The 20,715-nt window shown below is 39.9% G+C and overlaps 1 protein-coding gene across 1 annotated transcript in view; it reads right to left on the bottom strand.

The window, feature by feature from the left end:
* Positions 1–20,715, bottom strand: part of carmil2 (capping protein regulator and myosin 1 linker 2) — a 56,962-nt gene that overhangs the window by 18,194 nt on the left and 18,053 nt on the right. Inside the window, exons 23-31 of the mRNA XM_085357807.1 lie at positions 20,232–20,325; positions 19,575–19,661; positions 19,177–19,305; positions 18,822–18,938; positions 17,371–17,546; positions 16,760–16,847; positions 14,608–14,697; positions 14,440–14,506; positions 9,939–10,474 (exon numbers count right to left, since the gene is read on the bottom strand). Coding sequence (XP_085213933.1) covers positions 9,939–10,474; positions 14,440–14,506; positions 14,608–14,697; positions 16,760–16,847; positions 17,371–17,546; positions 18,822–18,938; positions 19,177–19,305; positions 19,575–19,661; positions 20,232–20,325 — 1,384 coding nt within the window. The remainder of the gene's footprint in view (positions 1–9,938; positions 10,475–14,439; positions 14,507–14,607; positions 14,698–16,759; positions 16,848–17,370; positions 17,547–18,821; positions 18,939–19,176; positions 19,306–19,574; positions 19,662–20,231; positions 20,326–20,715) is intronic.

The raw sequence follows: 20,715 nt of genomic DNA, 5'->3' as shown, positions 1-20,715 counted from the left end.
TACTAGTCGCGTCTACAGCCTCTCAAAGGCCGAATGAAAGGAAATGGAGAATTACATTTATGACTCCTTGGCAGCAGGAATAATCCATCTATTGTCTTTCCCTTGAAGCTGGACTCTTCTTTGTGGAGAACAAGGCCGAGACCCTCCGTCACTATACAGATTTCAGAGATTTGAATCAGATAACCATAAAGCAGCTACCCTTTGACATTTTTTTCTTCTGCTTTTGAGCTGCAACAAGAGCCACCATCTTTACAGGCTGGATCTCCATAGCACATAGTGGTCCACTTCAAAGAGAGAGATGAATGGAAGACATTCTCATCCCCCAAAAAAATGGTTGCAAAGATTCCTGGAAATTGCAAATTTTAATCGTTGTTTCATCAGGGACTTTGGTAAGGGTCTCCAACAGTCCTGTTCCAATGAAATCTGGAAGCAGAGGGCGCTTTAAGCCCCTTTTCCATTAGTACCTACTAGGGCTGCCACGATTAGTCGACTAGTCACGATTACGTCGACTATCAAAATCGTCGAAAACTAATTTAATAGTCGACGTGTCGTTTGAAGCTTTGTAAGATCCCAAAAGATGCAGGATTAGTAGGATTTAAGAGTGTAATAACGGACTGAAACAGAAGATGGCAGCACTGCATGTACAAGGATGCCAGCTGCCGTTAAACCCCGAAGAAGAAGAAGCTGTGTCCGGTATCGTAGCTGTGTCCAAATTCAGGAACCGCATCGTCCTGTGATCGCATTTGTAGGCCAATTACGTTACAGCGACACGACGAAGACTGTCCAAATTCGAAGATTCCGACAAATGCGCCCTTCATTTCCCCAGATTTGAAGGATGGGTCGGGTGTATACTTCGTGGCCCAACCTATCCCAGAATTCATAGCACGGCCCAGCTCCGTTTCCAACAATGGCAGCAGCTAGTTAGCTTTAATATTACTCTTATTATTCTTTATGGGTCACAAAATAAACGTTTAACATATTTTCAGGCAAGAATGTAGCTGTGTAAACTTCAAATATCTGCTCAGCTTATCAAGACACCACATATTTTTAAAAGCGCTCCGACATTTTCGGAGACGTCTGTTACCCACCAGCTCGATAGCTAGCTAGGGTTCAAGGCACACTAGAGCCCGTGAGAACACCGGACTCCCGGCAAATCATTTTCAAACCCACCGCCGTCTTTCGCTATTCAGGTTAAACATAAACATTCTTTGTTTTGAAAATAAGGGATTTTCATTAGTTTTCTGTATTAGTTAATCTTGAGCTCTGTTTTTCCCAGCGCCGCTGAGTTTTCATTATTTCTATTTCTAATTTAGATTTCTTGATGTTATTATGTGAGTGCCCTCATGTTGTATTATCCTTTCTGTCTCCAGTCATATCCCCATATCTGTCATGTCTCTCTGTGTTCTGTCTCTGTCTATGTTCCCTGTCTGGTCTAATTAATACCTCTGTAGTCCTGTCCCTGTGTTCATCCCTCTGTTCTGCCCAGTCTGTCACGTCTCCATGTCTCAGTCTCAAGTTCATGTCTTAAACTGAGTCTCAGTGTGTGTTACTTCTTGTTTTCTTTTGATAGTCTCTTGTCTCATGTGTGTGATGTTCAGTTTTTCTAATTATAATTCTGTTCAGCTGTGTTCCCCCGGTGTGTCCATTATCCTTAAATAAACTTCTGTGTATATACAGTCTGGATCTCGCTTTGTTCGTTGCCGTGTACTCCCTAATTGTAGGTGAAGTTGAATGTGTGATTTTTGTCAGACTTTATGGCATTATTGTGATGTCATAGGGAGTCGCATTGAAAAAATAAAAAGTGTGTAATACAGCTCTCGCCATGCCCTTTCATATGATATATTACTCAATATGGTTTTTCAAGGACAACTTTGACTTTGGGCATTAACAATGAAGATGAAAGTCAAATGATTAACCAACCTGGGTCCTCGTGTCCCCCAAAGTGTATTGTTGTGAAGTTTGAAGACCATCTATAAAAATGTGTGGTTTTTTACTGATTTTGGCATTTGGTGTGACCTTGACCCTATTTACAGGGAGAATAAAGAAAGAGTGGAAATAAAAACTGTTGTTGTTTTTAAAGCTGAGTTTGCTAACTTCCCTTCCTCTACACAGCTGTTAGGCTCAAACAGATAATGTCCACTTTCCTATTGCAATGAGGAACAGTTAACTAGGAACAGCTAGGATCATCTGACCTAAGAAGTGATTGTTTTTTTTTCACTTTTGCAACACCTTGGGCTAGTTTTTAGCTGTAATCCTATCACCGGAGGTCAGCTTTCCACGTGAAGATGCAAGTAGTAGGAGTGATGAAGGTAGTGAAGGTGAATGAGTTTAAACAAGTGGACAAGCAATGGACAGGGGACAGGAGAAGTGAAGAAGAGAGTGCAGGCAGGGTAGCATGAGCGGAGACAAGTGTCAGGGGCGATTTGTGAGAGAAAGATAGCAGCAAGAGTGAAAGGTAATGTTCACATGCTATGATATATTGCTTGAAGACAGTGGCACTAACAAAAACACAGCAGGCATATCTGGAGGTGGCAGAGGTGAAGACGCTTAAGTATTCATTGGGAGTGACCAGGAGACAGGATTACAAATGAGTACATCAGAAAGACAGCTCAGGCTGAGCATTTTGGAGACAAAGGCACAGCTGAGATGGTTTGGACTTGTGTAGAAGAGGGATCGTGGCTATACTGGACTAAGGATACTGAATATGGAGCTATCAGTCAGGAGCAAAAAAAAGAGCACCTGTGTGTTAACTAAGAGCAATATCAGACAAGAACTATGTCCTTGATAACACAGCATTCAAGGTCGTTTATAAGGGCCCTTACTTTAAAAGTGCCCTTTAAAGTAAGGGCACTTTTAAAGTGAGTGCCCTTACAGCCCCTATGCTTCCCAACACTGCACCTACATAATAACAACATTCATCGTAAACAACAGCAAAGCTATTTTCGTGCCATACTCTCTAGAGCAAAACTGTTCCTTGGAATCTCTTAGTGATAATTATGTGTGGAAATGTAGATTATGGAGAAGTCTGTGCATAAATAAACAGACTTGTACTTATATTTCATGCTTCTAATCTTACTGAACACTCAAAGTGCGTTTCCAACTACATCCCATTAACCTATTCTCACATACATTCACACAGCAACTCTCACCCGCACTCAACAATGGACACATTATTAAAAGGAAAATCTTTTATGGACTGAATTTCAAAAATGCTTAAGATCAAGTAGAAAAAAGACTGAGCTGTCAACGTGGTAGCTGTATTCACCAAACGATGCCCAAACTGCAAACTAAATCGAAATTGCGAGCCTACAATTATGCCTGGAATAATATATAAGCGTTCCAAAGCCATTACAAAGGAAGGTTTTCCTGGGCAAAAGTATCATTTATCTCTATCCATTTTTTCTTATCAGCCAGAGAAAAATAATGATCCTTTCTTTCATTTGTTGCCACTTCTTTTAAGCCACCTGTCTCATTGTACTCCCTGCTAGCGCGGTACTATAATGGTACACTGCCAGTCTGCCACAAAAGCTCTCTCTCTCTCTTTTTTATACACAGTTTATTCCAAACCTCTTGAGTGGGCTCGTTTTTACCTCCAAATTCCCTCCTTGCTTTATTTGATAGGTGCATTTCAGTGGATAATATGCACCTGACAATAATAATATGATAATACAGATTTTCCAAAGGTACCACTCTTGTCCTAAATCACTTTGCCACCTTCCTTGTCATGATCTGGGGGAATGGCTGGAAAATTCCATGAGGCTTCTGAGTTTCCTTGGTCTCCACCCCTGGACGGAGCCATCATCTCTCCTGTAGTCCCACACACCTGGAGCTGGTACTCAGGTTGAGGATTTAGATTTAGACACAGACTCTCCTTCACTGCCACTTCGTCAACTTTGGTAATCTGCTCCAAGTTCCATGCTCTTGTCTCTTGTTTTTTGTTTACCTTGTTTTCCTGTGCCACAGTTCACCTGGACCTTCCATGCCAGTTTCCTTCAGCTCCAGTTCTTCTTGGAAAACCTCTCCATTCTGGAACGTTCTCTGAACCTCACATGCCTGCCCTCCAGCCATCTCTCACCATCTCAAATGCAGTGGAACTCAGGTCAGCCTTTACCATTACTCACCTGGATTCTCGCCGCCTTTTCCTCAAAGCCAAACTCCACCCTGGCTACAAGTAAGCTATACCACTAATACTCACCTTCTCCAAGCATCCTTCACTCCACCATCATCCTAACCCCCTTCCCCTCTTTTCTCAGATGTGCCTGCTTTGCTTCAGTTGATCCTGTAAATTCCCAGTTTTCCCTTATTGACCCACGGCCACGCTACTACGCCACCCACGCCACGCTCCTGTCTAATCCATGTCTCACTTTGCCACGTACTAGTCTCTGCTTTTTCAATAAACACTGTAAACTATTCTTGCCATCTCTGCTGTGGTTCTCTGCATTTGAGTCCAGTTTTGCTATCGGCCTACAGCCGTGTTGTGACATTTCTGGATCAACTGACATGCTTCTACCTCTCTGCTACCAATATACAGTACAGTGGGAGGTCTTCCATGTGCCAGATCCTTCTATGCCTTGTGTCCTAGCCATCTGTTATCATACTTACTTAACAATTATCTTCATAAAAATAACTTAATAACTCCCATTGTTATGGAGACAGTACTTGCATTGATGCAATTTGTCTCCAAGACAAACAAACTAGTAGGACATTGGTAGTAAAAACTGGTAGGACCTGGTTTTAACCCCCAGATATTTGCCTTCAAGGACTGACCTTAGGACCATCATGGATGATGGGGATCTAGGGTGTAAGCAGCAATAATGCTGTCAATAATGGTTATAGTACACAGGACCTCATTTTGGCTCCTGAATAGACTTTGGAACTGTGTCACTTCTTCATGGTTTAATAAGTGTTTTATGCTGAATCACTTGAGCATGATGATATTGAGAACCTGTGTAAGACAGATGCTTCTAGCTGCACAAAGAGATTTTGTTATGCAACAAAAATACCTTTTCTTTTACTAACAGCATCAGTCCATTATTCTGAGGCAGATGGTGTATCAAAATCATAATCCTAAAATAAAAATACTTTACTATACGTGCTGCCACAAATATAAAATTTGTCAAAGGCAAGAAAGACAATATAATATCAAATGCATGTCCTGTATCTGTAAATAGCTAAGCCTATCCCCACAGGCTCAAGATGAGCTAGAAAAGCTGTCTGACAGAATACAGAAAACAAATTCCTGTAAGAAAACAGTCAAACCGAATAGCAGCACATCGTTTCCCATTAAAATTATACTGATATTACAGTAAACAGTGTGTACTGGGCAATATTTACTCTTTTCTATAAAATACCATAATATACTGATGTTGATAATGATGTTAGCAGCAGAGAGGCGCCTCAAATACAAAACCTTAGGCCTCAGTTCCACAGGCCTAGAGACTGGTTGGTGACTCCCTGGCAACCTGTGGTCACTAGGGAAAAATGCTTGTTCCCTAATTGATTAACAAATGGCTTCTCAAGCTTGCTGACAGTCACTGGGTAAAATCAATTCCAAAGAGATAGAGATTGTAAAGAGCCCATTTTGAAAGACAAAATATTTTGACTGACTTAGAATAGAATAACTTACAAAATGCACTTAACTGCTAGTTTTGGGTCATAATGAATGGAGCATCAAGCTTATCAAGAAAGTGTTCACTGTGGTTACAACATAAGGGAGTCAATTACCATTTTCCCACAGGTTTTGGGCACTTCCACTGTTTGTCTTTGCTTTTCAAACGTTAGGTCCACCTGTTATAGTTGTTATGGTCCACAAACATATTGCAGGTATGTGAGGAGAAGGAAGTTAAAAGTCTTCTCCTAACACTTCACTCTGAGAATACAGGCTTGTGGTTCCTACACTTTCCAGAACAAGAATGGGAGGCAGAGCTATCAGAACCTATTCTGTTGAACCAGCTCCTGGTTGGGAATCAAGACACAGACACGCTCTCTACTTTAAAGATTAGGCTTAAAACGTTTGGTAAAGGTTATAGTTATAGGATATAACTATAACCTTTACCAAACGTTATAGTTATAGGATATAACTATAACCTTTAGGCTTGGCTGGACCAGGATGTTTCAGGTAATCTTAAACATCGTCAGGTATGCAGCTTCACACACACACACATACACGCATATATATAGATAGAAAGATAGATTTTTATGTTTTTTATTTTTGCTAACTTTTCAGATGTTATTTATACTAGCCTACATTTTTGCCACCTCTTAGCAAACTGGCATATGGTACACTACATAGCAGGAGAGCTTTTCACTTCATATAGCTGGAAGAAGACTCTTTTTGTTATCCAAAAAGTCTTTTTCTATTTAATCTCAGACTGTAAATTTCAGGCAATTCACTGGAATCAGTTGAAATTCATCTGAATGAATTAATTAAATAGCATGTGCTACATTTTCAAAATAAATACTAGCTAACTGATTTATTTTTTATTATTGTGTTAATGTGTGCAAATTTAAAAAATAGAAATAAATTACTAAACATACAGACAACAGGATTCATTATCCAGGTGTAAAATATCTGGGAAAAACCAGATCTTCTACTAACACAAAACAAACAACTGACAAAACAGTTTAAGTACAATGTCAGTAAAAGTTACTTTGGAGAGTGAAGGCAAATTAGTGATTAATTATGTTACTATTAAAAAATTACTTTAAAAACCTGACTAATAAACAAAAGAAATGGGGAGAGTTATATGGACAGTGAACAACAACAAAACAAAAAACTCTCAGATCTGGACATAATGTTTTTGACACACTTGCTGCCCTAACTGTTCTCATTGTGACTGGATTGAAATGAAAAATCAAGGCTTACTTTGTAGCATTACTGTAGTTTTGTTTTCACAGTGCCAGATTAAATCGGTTCAGCCTGGTTGGAGGGAAAAGTTTAAAAACTTTCAGCTTTAACATCATTTTGAGCTATCTGATCACAACATTTTGGTGACCTTTAATTTTTGATGTGTGAATTAAGACAAAAACAAAAAAAATGGCTCAAATGGGGCCACAATAAGAATATATTTTATTTTATATGGCATCACCTGGGCATCCAGCACTGCTCTGGGGAAGTATACAGTTTCTGGGGGGTTTTCACTTACTCGGACAGAAAGGACGGCCTCCGGGACTACCATCTGTCAACAGCAATATTGTCAAAATAAGAAGTATTCTGTCACAGAATGATGCTAAAAATACTTTGTGTTTTTAGGCTAAATTATTTCATTTTTATAACTAGGATGCGCTATATGTCTCTGAACAGAGACCATCCAAAATGCTGCAGTGAGAGTACTAACAGAACACGTCACAGTCTACATTAGCTTCCTGTAAAAATAAGAATTCAAAATCCTTCTCCTCACATACTAAGCTCTTAATGACCAAGCTCCATCATACATTAAAGAGCTCATAGTACCACATTATCCCAATAGAGCACTTTGCTCTCAGAGTGCAGCCTTGCTTGTTGTTTCTAGCTTTGCAAAAGTAGAAAAGGAGATAGGGCCTTCAGATTTCCTCCTTCCTTTCCTTTCCTTTCCTTTCCTTCCTTTCCACTGTTTGTTTCCCAAAGCCTCCGTTTGGTTTGGGAGACAGACAACCTCGGTTTGGAAATTTTTGATATAAAAACAGGGATACCTCCAGTAACCCCTCAGTTAGACCTAAAGCTCTCCCAAGATGCACTGCGCATCTCTCCCCTACTCTTTTATCATCCACTCCTCATGCATGTGTACACTGTAGTTTGTGCTTCATCCTCTCTGTAGCTGCCCTCTCTCGAGTTGCCACCTGCTTCCTCACAGAGCATCATTGGATTTCTCTGTTTAATGCTGTTGTCTTGACCGTACTATGTTAAATTTTCTGTGATGTGAATTGGTACTAAATAAATAACAGATTAATTATTGAAAATGCATAAAATGCAGTTCTGTTGTTTATTCTTAAGATAATACAAGAGCAATCCCATTTTGAAAAACTAGAAGACATTCGAGTGATTAAAAACAGATCCAGTGAATTTGTGATGTTTGCTATATCATTTTCCTGCAAATGACTAACTACTATAAATTACTGACTCATCAAGTGTTAGGGAAAATATTCTAAAACACTTCTTCAGTAAAGACTCAGAGAAGAGAAACACACAGAACTTCTTGCTAGCAAGGGCAGCCTCCAGACTGAGACTCGCACTAAGAAACTGCCCCAATCTTTATTTATACTTCAGTAGGTGTGTGTGTGTGTGTGTGTGTGTGTGTGTGTGTGTGTGTGTGTGTGTGTGTGTGTGTGTGTGTGTGTGTCCTGCTGATCAAAGGGTCATGAGAGCACAAAAGGTACATCCTTGGTCAGGAAAGGGGGTAGTCTCCCCCACCCTAGATAACATGGTGAGGAAGTCCAGCAGTTCATCTATATGTAAAGAAGCACTTAAACTAAAACAGACATAGCTACGTTAATCCTGCCGTAAAACAATAAAACAAGGTATGAGCTCTCATGCTCCCAGACGTGGGGGTGCATTCCTGGGATGCACCCCAAGCCTGCAGCCTGTTAGAGATCACACACAATTAATTATATGCCTCTAAGTATACATGGTTGAATATTTCCTAATACAAATAACTACATGCAGTATTCTACCATATGCAAACTTATATCACTAAAAGATTATACTGACTACTAAATACAATTTTCCATTGACATCAAGAGTCCAAGCTACCAAAATAACTGGCAAACATGGCATCCACATGATTGAAAACAGTGCCCAGTAACCACATAATGGACGATAACTACAGAAATTCTTTATTCTTGCTTTTCAATTAGAAAATATCGCATCGTGTTCAAGCCACTTAAGTAGTTTTAGAATTACTAAAGCTGGTAAGCTGATACCAGTAATGACTAGTAGTTCTGCCAGCATCTGCTGAAATAAGCTGTCAATTAATCAGCCTTTTAACTAGCTATCACACTGACTTGTACTCTGGGACCTGGCACACTAAATTGCTGGAGATTTCCAATCCACACGTGTTGGACCAGTTGCATTTTTTTTTCCTTGGAATAATCTCTAACATTGTTCAGAGCTGCAATGCATGAGTGAAAATAGCTTTACAAAACCAATAATATTGTAAAAAAAACAAAACAAAAAAACCCACCATTTTCCAATGATATCTACAAAACAGCCCATGTGCAGCTTCGTATAAAGTTAAAAAAAAAAAAAGGAACAAAAGAAGACACAATTCATACAAATAAGGTCACATCAGATGAAGAGAATCCCCCTTTTCTTTGCACTTAGTAACAGAGAAAGACCCCCACTAATGTGAAAACATGAATAATTGACTTAGTGAAAGCATTCCCAAGACAGACACACACACACACACACACACACACACACACACACACACACACACCGAGTGACAGAGAGAGTGAGAGAGAGAGAGAGAGAGAGAGAGAGAGCATTGGGAACAACCCAGGGAACACCACTCCCAAAACCTATGGGCCTGTTCTCCCACACACACTGTGCACAACTACGTGGGGGGAGAGAATGCAAAGATAAAGATGGCTACCATTATTACTACAAGAAACAGAAATTACAAGCATAAGCGCTAGACAGACAGACAGATAGACAGACAGACAGATAGCTAGCTACACAGATAGACAGATTCCCCCTCCTTCTCCCTATCCTCCTTCTTTCCTGCTAATTCTCACCTTTCTGCTCCTGCATCCTGTTACGGTTATTTTCTACTGTGGCTGTAATTTATGACCATACATTCCAGGCCCTCATAAAGCCCATGCACTGTACGCAGCCTATGTGTAAATAAAAAAGGGTCCGTTCTGCATTGAAATTCTTCTATATGTATGGCTCTGTATGCATCCTCACAGTATGTGTGTGCGTGCGTGCTTGTCTGCGCTGTCTTTGGCATGTGTGTTCTTACCTGAGGCCTGGAGGAAGGGGGTTGCGTATGTGTGCGTCGTGGCCTTGGTCGGGAGGCAGTGTAGTGCCTTAGAGTCTGTCCCTGGGTGGGTAGAGGCTCCATGGGAGAAACAGTGTATCCAGATCTGGGGAAGGGGCCCGGGCTAGGGCAGCAGCCAGGGAAGGGAGCCTCTCGCCTGTGTAAGCCTCCGCAGCCAGCTGCCTCCTCCGTTGGAGCTTGAGCGGAGGAGTAAAAGAGGGGGAGACTGGGAAGAGGAATGAACGATGCTCCTCTCGCTCCTGATACTGCTTCTGCAGCATCCGCTGCTACCACCTCCCCCTCCCTCCGCCTACTCCCCCTCTGTCCTGGGGGGGAGGGGGACGGGGAAGTAGAAGGGGAAAGGGTGGGGCTTGAGGCTGTGAGTGACAGGGATGTTGCTGTTGGTAACCAAGGCAGGCCACACCTTCCTCCTCCGTCTTTCTCTCCAGCAGCTCCTCCCCACTCTCTCTCTGCTCCTCTGTCCCTGATCTGCTGCTCCCAGTCCGCATCCAGGAGACCTGAGAATGAAATAAAGCAAGTGATGAAAAACGACATTCAAAATGAGATGATGAAAGAGAAAAGGCTAAAAAGACTGAGTCTCCAGACCACGGGATAAACAAGCATTTGCTGGAATGTACTGTGTGTGCATGGGAATATCTGGGCAGCATTGAGAAAAACAAACAAAAAAACACTCAAAAGTTTTATTCAGTCGAAAAAGTGATTTGAAACTGAAATTCTAACTTTTGCTACTTAAAAAAATGAAAAAAAAAAAGTTTAAAAAAATGAATTAATTGAATTGAATGGGTTGCTTTCATGCATTTTTTTTTAAATTTTTTTAATTTTTCACCTGCTTCAAATTAATTTTTTCAGTTTCAGTTTCAACCCTTTTTTCATTTGCAGTTCTTTTTTTTTTTTCACTTTTAGACTTTTTACCCTGATTTTGTGTTGTGTGCGTGTATCAAGGGGGAGGGGCGGGCGGAGACTAATGATTGACAGGACGTGTTTCTTAAAAATTAAAAACAAGCATTTTGGTTGAAGATGGTCACCGCTCCTCCACGGGATGATTCTGACACCAGCCAACAGGTAGGAAATACGGTTGATGATTATCCTATGATGGACTATATTGACAGGCGAATGCTTCTAACATACTGACATACAGTAAGGTGGGGGAAAAATTAATACAGCAACAAGGAATACTGTTATCTGATTGGCTGGTAGGTCACTAACCCGCAAGAGTTATGAACTCCAGAGAAAAATCTAAGAATTCCGCGTTCATTTCTGTATATTACAGTAAAATCAGAATCCCACACCTTAATACAGCTTTAACCCTATTATATATATGGAGTTCATAGCTTTTGCTAAGAACAAAAACAAATAATTTATTCACAAAATCACACAGACAGTGGACGTCTGGATGTTCTCTTATCTTTGTGTGTGTCAGATTTTATTACTTTCAAAACTATCAAGCTACAGGACAATGGATTGTGTCATTGTGAGCTGAAATATCCTAACTCACCCCACTGTTTTCTACTTTCTTCCCTCATCATTTAGTTTCCAACAAGAGTAACTGATAATGGTAATTATAAAACACCTAAATGTAAAGAAAATATTTGGTTGGGCCTCTTTTACAGATAAAGGTCCACAGATTTGAAGCATTCTACCACCAGAAATGAAAACATTGACTGATTTTATAGTTTTTAATCCAAAGGCAAAATTATGACTTAAACAAAGGGAAATCTGTGACCACTGAAATGAGTCTACTGTCCTTCTTAACTGTTGTTCTTTGAAGTTTGCATCTGTATTGGTTGATGTTGTTCTATAATTTTTGTGTTAGTTACTCTACTGGTTTCTGTATTTGTATTGTTAGGTTGTGTCTTAAAAATCTAACCAGGGACAAGGTCTGCAAATTAGTGGTTATTAATATTCTATGGTATCAGTCGTGTTTTATTTAAACGCAGCAATTTTAATATGTGTTGTCCCTGCTGCATAGATAAATAAATTCAAGAATGCAAATCGTCCTCTCCTCCATCTTCTCTCCATCTGATCTCTCCTGTGGTAAGAGTCACTGGTGTGAAAGTAAACAGGCTATGCTCCAATTAACCAAACAGTGCTGCATGTCTGCCACAGAATAGTTCAGCATGGCACAGCATATATGAAGAATACAGGATGATACATGTACATGAGCTCAGATGTAATACTGGGCAGTTTGTCACCAGATTACCTTTATACAGAATATGGCTGTGATACCATTAGAATAGCATAGAATAGAATAGAATAGAATAGAATAGAATAGAATAGAATAGAATAGCCCTTTATTGTCATTGTACATGTACAATGAAAGTGTGGATGCTCCAGACCAGTTGTGCAGGAATTAGATATAAATAGTAAAACAGCAGGAATAAATAAGAAACAAGTGAAAAGGCACACAATAGAGAACAGGTTGCAAAGTGCTTGGAAGGAGTCCTCACATAAATTAGATGCACCTCCATGGAGGGGGTGCTGGAGGTGTCGGTGGCCGGGACACTGAGAGTGCCCACTGATGGTGGTGCAAAAAGTGTTCCACGTTACCAGGCCCTTCCTTAGTCCAGGAGAGACTTACAGTGTGTCAGTGCACGCCCAGCTATGGTGTACTCTGGCCCACCAAACCCTGGTTCACCCGGGGGCATTGCAGTAATCGGAGTGTGTGGAGATTAGGTGTTTAATTGGGGACACTCATAAATATCCTATAGTCCCTGTGGAAATTAATTAATACAGGGGCAAAACATATAGACTGCAGGCTGTGGATGCACCTCTTAATTTTGGAAACAGATTAATGGGGAAGCGTGCAGGGGTGCATTCATAACCAGTAAAGAATTGCGATGTCTGTGCTGGGCTTAGTGGTGATGCAAGGTGGTCTGACACTGACTCTGGGCAAACCACGGGGCATCCTGAACCAGCCAGTCATTCCGAAAGTGCCCGTTACCATTAATGGTCAGTCTGAAGTACTGCCCATTAAATCTGTTCGGAACAGCGTCTACCACCCTCAGACTGGCAGGTTGGTGGAGCGCTGAATAAAGTCTCTGATTTGTAAGTCCATTCACAAGAACGGATGCAACTGGGATCGCTGTTTAGACCCTCTGTTGTTTGCAGTTCAGGAAGTGCCCTAGGCCTTAAGGATTTTCTCCCTTTGAGTAGTTTTTCAGCAGGAAGCTGCAGGGGGTTTGAATATAAATAAAGAAAACTGGGAGGACCCGAAAGCAAAGCCACACACATTGGGGAGCTTATCCACAGGCACTGTATATATAGTACTATGCTAATGGTTTTATATTTTGCTTGTGGTTTGAACACAGGTCGTCCAGGCTTTCTGAAAGTTTGGACATTGGCTGTGTGTTTTTTTTCACTCAATTTCAGTCCAGTCTTTGTACCTAACCATTTTCAGAGGAAGGAAGAACTGCAATGAAAATCAGTGGCAACAGGTCTTATGGAGTGATGAATCCAAATGGAAAGTTTTATCTCAAATGGTCATCAGCATGTTTGGAGGAGGTCAGGGTTTAGGGCTACGTTTGAGCCTCAAACTCTGGTGTTGGGAATCTTGAAAAGTAGATAATACTATCTGTAAAGCATCAGATTGGGATGCGACTTCTGCAAAACAATGATTCCAAACAGACTGTCACTGCAATAAACCCATACTTAGATAGAAAAAGGCCACAGTGGAACAGCATCAGTCATAGATGGGCCTCCCCAGAGCCCCGCCCTCAGCGTTATTGAAGCAATGTGCGTTCATCTTGATAGAGAATGGAACAAAAGGAAGCCTCCATCCAGTGAAGAGCTTTGTAATGTCCTTCAAGGTGCTTAGAGAACTATTCCTGAAGACTACTTAAGAAATTACAAGAAAGCTGCTGCAGAGTTCAGGCTGGGTTGAAGAATATAGGTGATACCAGTAATTCATACTGGTAACTATCATACCAGTAACTGACTTTCAAGCTTGTTGTCTCCCCCCCCCCATAAATTGTATTTCCATGTAGGCTTCAATAAATCACTGCACCTATATCCCTTTTTTCTAATGAAATGTTATAAAATGAGTGGGTAGTCAAGACTTTTGCACAGTGCTCTCTATATATGATAATAATTGATAGTAGACATTCTGATTATACTGAAACAGAATATAAGAAGACTGCATGAGATTACAGAAAGTAGACTATGATTTGAGCAAAACCAGATCATGTAAAGACACTAATTATTTTTTTATCTATATTTAATATGATTTTTTACACTGTAAAAAATGTATTTTATTTTGATTGTGGTTAGAATAACTGTTTTTGCTCTACCTGTTTGGAAACAGCAGTGAGTGACTGGACAAATATAGAAGTTAAGTACAAATTACTCTAAATTAGATTTGGATTCTTTTGATGGTTCTTGCAGTTACCTCCACATGTACACTGAATGAGTTGAAGTGAGCAGAATCCAGATTCAGAGACTGGATTACACAATAATTTTCACTTACTTTTAATTGAACAGGCGGGTCTCAGGCTCTTAGAGTAAAAACTATTTCTCCAAATTGCTGGACTGTACTGTGATGGAGAGAATAGAATAAAATATTAGGAAAAATCAGAAAATTAAACAATTAGATTAAAATAAAGAGTGGATGGATAGATAGGTGTGTGTTACTAACGTCATCAGTTGGGAAGTCACTCTCAACCACTTTGAGTTCTGGGATGTTGAGTCTCTGGGTATTGCATGTATTTTCTTTTATAAGACAATCCTGAATAATACAAGAAAACAATTATCCCCATGATTGCGTATACCAAAGATATTTGCATACAGTGCAGTACAATGCTTAAGAAGGTTTTCTCATTCTATTGAAGGCAAGGCAAGTTTATTTGTATAGCACAATTCAACAACAAGGTGATTCAAAGTGCTTTACAGAGACATTAGAAACAAAAACAAATAAAAAGCATGATTTAAAATTGATTAAAACAAGCAAACAAACAAACTAATTAACAAACAAACAAAACACTATATAAAATCAAAACAGATAAAATCAGAACAGTAGATAAAATCAGTAGTTAAATGTAAGTTTTGAAATTTAAGCTTAAAAGTGTGGATTTGGTGCTTTATTCAAATGCAGCTGAGAACAGGTGAGTCTTCAACCTGGATTTAAATAAACTGAGTGTTTCAGCTGATCTGAGGCTTTCTGGGAGTTTGTTCCAGATATAAGGAGCATAAAAGCTGAATGCAGCTTCTCCGTGTCTGGTTCTGACTCTGGGAACTGATAAAAGACCAGATCCAGATGACCTGAGGGATCTGGATTCATACTGGGTCAGGAGGTCATTGATGTATTTTGGTCCTAAACCATTCAGAGCTTTATAGGCCAGCATCAGAACTTTAAAGTCTATCCTCTGACGGACAGGCAGCCAGTGTAAGGACCTCAGAGCTGGACTGATGTGGTCCACTTTTTTGGTCTCAGTGAGGACTCGAGCAGCAGAGTTCTGAATGAGCTGTAGTTGTCTGACTGATTTTTTAGGTAGACCTGTAAAGATGCTGTTACAGTAATCAAGCCTACTAAAAATGAATGCATGGACTAGTTTTTCCAGGTCCTGTTGAGACATCAGATCTTTTATCCTTGAAATATTCTTGAGGTGATAGAAAGCTGACTTTGTTATTGTCTTAATGTGTTTTTCTAAGTTTAGGTCTGCATCCATCACTACACCCAAATTTCTCGCCTGGTTTGTGGTTTTTAGGTGTATAGATTGAAGTTCTCTGGTGACCTGTAATCGTTTTTCTTTGGCGCCAAAGACTATTACCTCAGTTTTGTTTTTGTTTAGCTGGAGAAAATTGTGGCACAACCAGTCATTAATTTCCTCAATGCATTTACCAAGAGCCTGTACAGGGCCTCGGTCTCCTGGTGACATTGTGATATATATTTGTGTGTCATCTGCATAGCTGTGGTAGTTTATTTTGTTGTTGTTTATAATCTGTGCCAGTGGGAGCATGTAAATGTTAAACAGAAAGGGTCCCAAGATGGAACCTTGGGGAACTCCACATGTGATACTTGTCTGCTCAGATGTGAAGTTACCTATTGATACAAAGTATTTCCTGTTTTCTAAGTATGTTTTGAACCAGTTTAGATAAAGGTAACCTGAAGATAAAATTAATTATATTGCTATTTCTTATGTGATATAGACTGCTATTAGGATTAAGCACTGAATTAGATGCATTGTGTGAAGTGTCACCATACTTCCAGAACAGACTTCTAAACTCTCAGAGCAAATGAAGTAGTAGGACAAGTAAAATCACAGAGTGGGGTCCGTGGATGTCGAGGCTTATAGAGCTCAGAGGGGGCGCAGTATGGATATAAAAAAAAGAATGCTTGGACACTGCTAGCATGATGGACAGGTTTTTGATGGGGCTCCAACACAAACGCATAGCAGGAGATGAAGCATCGCCAAATATGCTTCCAAACCAACTTCCTTCCAAGCCAAAGACTAGAAAATATGATGACGCATATCTTGCCTTTGGCTTCACCTGCACGACGGTGGTGCCAAGGTAGGTATCCCCGGCAAAGATTTTCTTGTAAAACAAAGGGGGGCCTAGCAAAAAAAGTTTGGGAACCACTGTGTTAAAGCAACATCTTTATGAGTAAAGGTACTCTAGGTTTCCCAGCAGAACATGTACTGTAACAAGATGACCTTCATTATTATACCTGGTTTCAATGGTTTGGCTGATTGTGAGTGTGTAGTATTCACACACACACACACACACACACACACACACACACACACACACACACACACACACACACACACACACACACATGCACTTACTATTTTGTCCTGTGCCACTTTCAGATCCTGTAGCACCTGCTGCACAATGCTTTCAGCCAGAGTGACAGTCAGTGTTTTCTTCAGTTCACTTTAATAACACAACAGAGGAAATAAGGAACAACTTCATTTATGAGGACATGGTATAAAAGAGGCAATGACTGTGCCAGAGATTTACAGTCACAAATGTCTGCAACTCTACCTAACCAGACTGTGTCTTTTACAGTTTATGTTATTTGTTCTGTCTAAACAGAGATACTAAAACAAAGATGCTTTCACAGTGTATTGTAGATTAGTTTCCTATTGTTAATACAAGTTCTAAAACTAAGGGTTCATACCTATCAGGCATTTATTTATTTAACTTTGAAAAAAGACAAAGACGTGTACATTTCAGTCTATAATGTTTAGAATGTATACACTGAGCATGGAACCATCACACTAAATAATCTTTATTTAACTCATCAAATAGGGCCCTCCTACAATATCTCTGATCCTGATATGATGTGCATTGACTTTACTGATATGTCATAGGTACTGATAGGTACTAACTCACAAGGGATCTCATTAAAAACATTTACTAAATGTTAACCACTGCTCTGTGGAAATGTCCTTACTGCAGTCTGTTGTTGATGATGTGCCCTGTGCTCTCCACCAGAGTGCTTCTTATGAATATGTGTGTCTGTGTGCTTCTTTTGGAGACACACTCTGAAAGACACTCACACACACTAGACCGCTGGACCACCCGTGGGTACAAAGCATCAGCGTGTCTCATCAGGCCTTGAGACAGCTCCTGGAACACAGAGACTAGGACTTCAGTAAGGACAAGACTGGGCATCTGAAGATGAAACAGCATTAAACAATCTTCCCTCAAGACCAAGCTTGACCTGGCAAGCACCCATGACATCATTTCCAAAATGGCAGCACACCTAGGCAGCTAACTAATTTTAAAACCCCAGCTCTCTCTTACCAAAGGTAAATTTAAACTCATTCAACAATTCTAATCGTTAAATAACATGTCACATATAACCTAGTCTGGCAACGTTTCTAAAACAGTTTGATATAGATGACATTTGTCAAATATCGTTGTCACATACATGTCACATCCGGAATTAAACTCAAAACTGTAACGCTTGGTGTTGTCAATGCATTTAACACCCTGACTGTAAACTACTTGGTGTCCAAAAGCCACTGAAACAAAAGAGCTTCCAGACAGACGTTAGCCTGATCCTTTGAATTCACAAAGGGGGGCGCCCATCACTGCGCATCACATCTTCACCACCGTCACCCAAGAGTGCTCCTGTTGTTGATGACGTTCACACTAACAAGGTTGCATGTTGTGACAAGTGGGGTCATTGCAAATCTTGCAAAGTCAATTAACCACCATCATCTGAGAGAAATGTGAGGTGTGATGAGAAATTGCTTCAAATGCTACCGTTTGGCTTCAGACTAAACTCCCAAATAGCCTTAAGAACTTACAGTAATAGTTCGAACATGGTATTATGTTACATAATTTTCATTTCTGATCACTTTTTGCACACTTTTTTGTCTATTTTTTTTTATTTTCTTTTTAAAATATATATGCACATAAATACATGTATGAGGTTTTTTTTTAAATTAAAGACAGAATTTTCAAACGTCATTAACACCCTTAACTTAATTGGAAATAATATAGACAACAAGGGTTAAAACAGCTATTATTTTTGCTTTTTTTTTTAAACTTTAGCAGACAAATTATGTAGCTAGCTGAAAAAACAGCGTCCATTCCAAAATAAATTCATTTTTTGATTGCTCAGACTATGGCTCTACTCTATTTTGCCTCAGTCTATATTAACTAAGCTTTCTGGGGATTCTCAGATACTTTGAACTACACTGTGTTCTGTAGATGAAGACACCCCCAAGTTATTTGCAAGCCAAGCCTTTTTTCAAGAATTTATTCATGTTTGATTTGGGCTACCTGTGTGTGCTCGTTGTTGTTGCTGAAGTTGAAGTTGGACATGGATTCTCATATTTCTTGAACGTGTGTGTGTACGCGTGTGCACACAGTGAGTGCTTTCTAAACGTTTACCTGTATGCTCCTAGTGAACTCATTGGTCAGTGCAGTAGCCGTGTCAGTAAGAATGCTGTTCACAAAGTCTCCATCGGAGGCGCACTTCCTGCCTACCTCATATAGCGACGGCAGCAGCTACACAAATAATACCAAAAGAAATATTAGGTGGCATACAGCATCATTTACAATCCCTGGTCACTTCAGTGAGGATATTGTTATAGGCTAATGCTTGACTTCATTCAAAAAGCATTCACTTCATTTAAAAGAGGTTTTTTGTATCTTCTGTCCCCCTGTATTTGCAAAGGTAAGGGGAAAACAATCAAAACATACATAAATATGCTTAAATATCCAAAATTAAATTTGAAGCATGTACCTTTAAAGAGTCCCTGGCATGTTGCAGCACCTCGTGCGCTTTGAGGACATCAGCTTGGTCCTCTTGAATGCTACAGTGGCTTAAACGTTGAAGGCTGCTCTCTAACTGGCGACACATTCCATGGACGAGCTAAAACGGTGGACAACATACACATAAGATTTATATGACCTGGTACAAAGAGTAAGGTAATTTTCATTTGGTCAATTATTTCTTTGTTGTAACAATGTTTCTTGGTAATTAAGCTGTGAAGCCTGTTTAATTCCCCTTAAAATGAGCCACATTTGTAAGGAAAATCATTTGTGGTTGAGCAGCAACTATTACTAGTTATATAAATTTACTAGTTGAATAAATGATGTTGCAGTTACATAAATTAATATCTTGTATTTTTACTGGCTTACCTTTTCAGACTGTTGAGTTCTAAAGACTTGTCGAAGTTCTATGCTGTCAGACTGTCTCTGGTTGTTTCTGTCTAAATGCTGCTGAATCTGAACACACACACACAAACAAAGACACGCAGCTGACGTCCGGAAAAAGAAGAAGCCTTTCCAAACAACAATTAATATATATTACTATATACACGGGCAGTCTGAGGTACACCTGTGCACTACTCATGATGTCAGATCAGCATCCTGATGTGGCACACCTGTGAGGTGGGATGGATTATCTCAATATAGCAGATGTGCCCACTACCACACATTTGGACTGATTTGTGACCACTGTTTGGGAGGGATGGTTATATTGTGTATCTGGAATGAATTTTAGGTCTCTACGTCCATCCCATGGGGAATGGGAGCAAAAACAAAAGTGTTGCGTTTATATTTTTGTTCAGTGTATAATATAAATTTGGACTGTATCGCTACATAGACTACAATGAATCTGTTAGATGTGTATGCTGGCTGCATTTGCTGTCTCAGTTCTCTGATGTCCAAAAAAACACAGCAATAGAAAACAAGAGAAAACATGAACTTCAACTGTGATGTAAAAATTAATTGACCCTTGCCCTAAACGCATAAAACGCATACAATCTTAAATAACAACCTGCTAAACACACTGACCTTGTGCAGGGCCTCTTTTGTTCTGTCAGGGTTGCTACGGTAACTCGGTGTGATATCGGCAAGGGGAAGAGACATGTGCTGCAGAGTGAAGTTCCTGCATAACAAAGAAACCTAACATCAAATTATGGATCTGTTTAACGGTGCACAGGGAGAACATGCAAACTCCACACAGAGCATCAGACTGGATTCAAACCCAGGTCCTTCTTGCTATGAAGTACCAGAGCTGACTACTGCACCGTCACCCATATTGAGTCTGTCTTTCTTTTAAAAATATTTAATAGGAAAATGGGAACTAGGTGCAGCAATTTATTGGGACTTGCCTTTCTATGATATGACCACCTTTATTCTTCAACACAGCCTACATTCTCTCATATAATTTTTCTAAATAGTCCTCAGGAATAGTTCTCAAAGCATCTTGAAAGACATTACAAAGCTCTTTTGCGGATATCGGCTGCTTTTTGTTCTGTTGCATAAATATATGATT

The sequence above is a fragment of the Diplotaxodon limnothrissa genome, linkage group LG7 (genome assembly GCF_057381915.1).
Source record: "Diplotaxodon limnothrissa isolate DT_005_m linkage group LG7, D_limnothrissa_male_GT1.1, whole genome shotgun sequence".
In the NCBI taxonomy this organism is placed as follows: domain Eukaryota; kingdom Metazoa; phylum Chordata; class Actinopteri; order Cichliformes; family Cichlidae; genus Diplotaxodon; species Diplotaxodon limnothrissa.
Note: the sequence above shows the minus strand (reverse complement) of the source record. Positions and strands in the feature narration are given on the sequence as shown.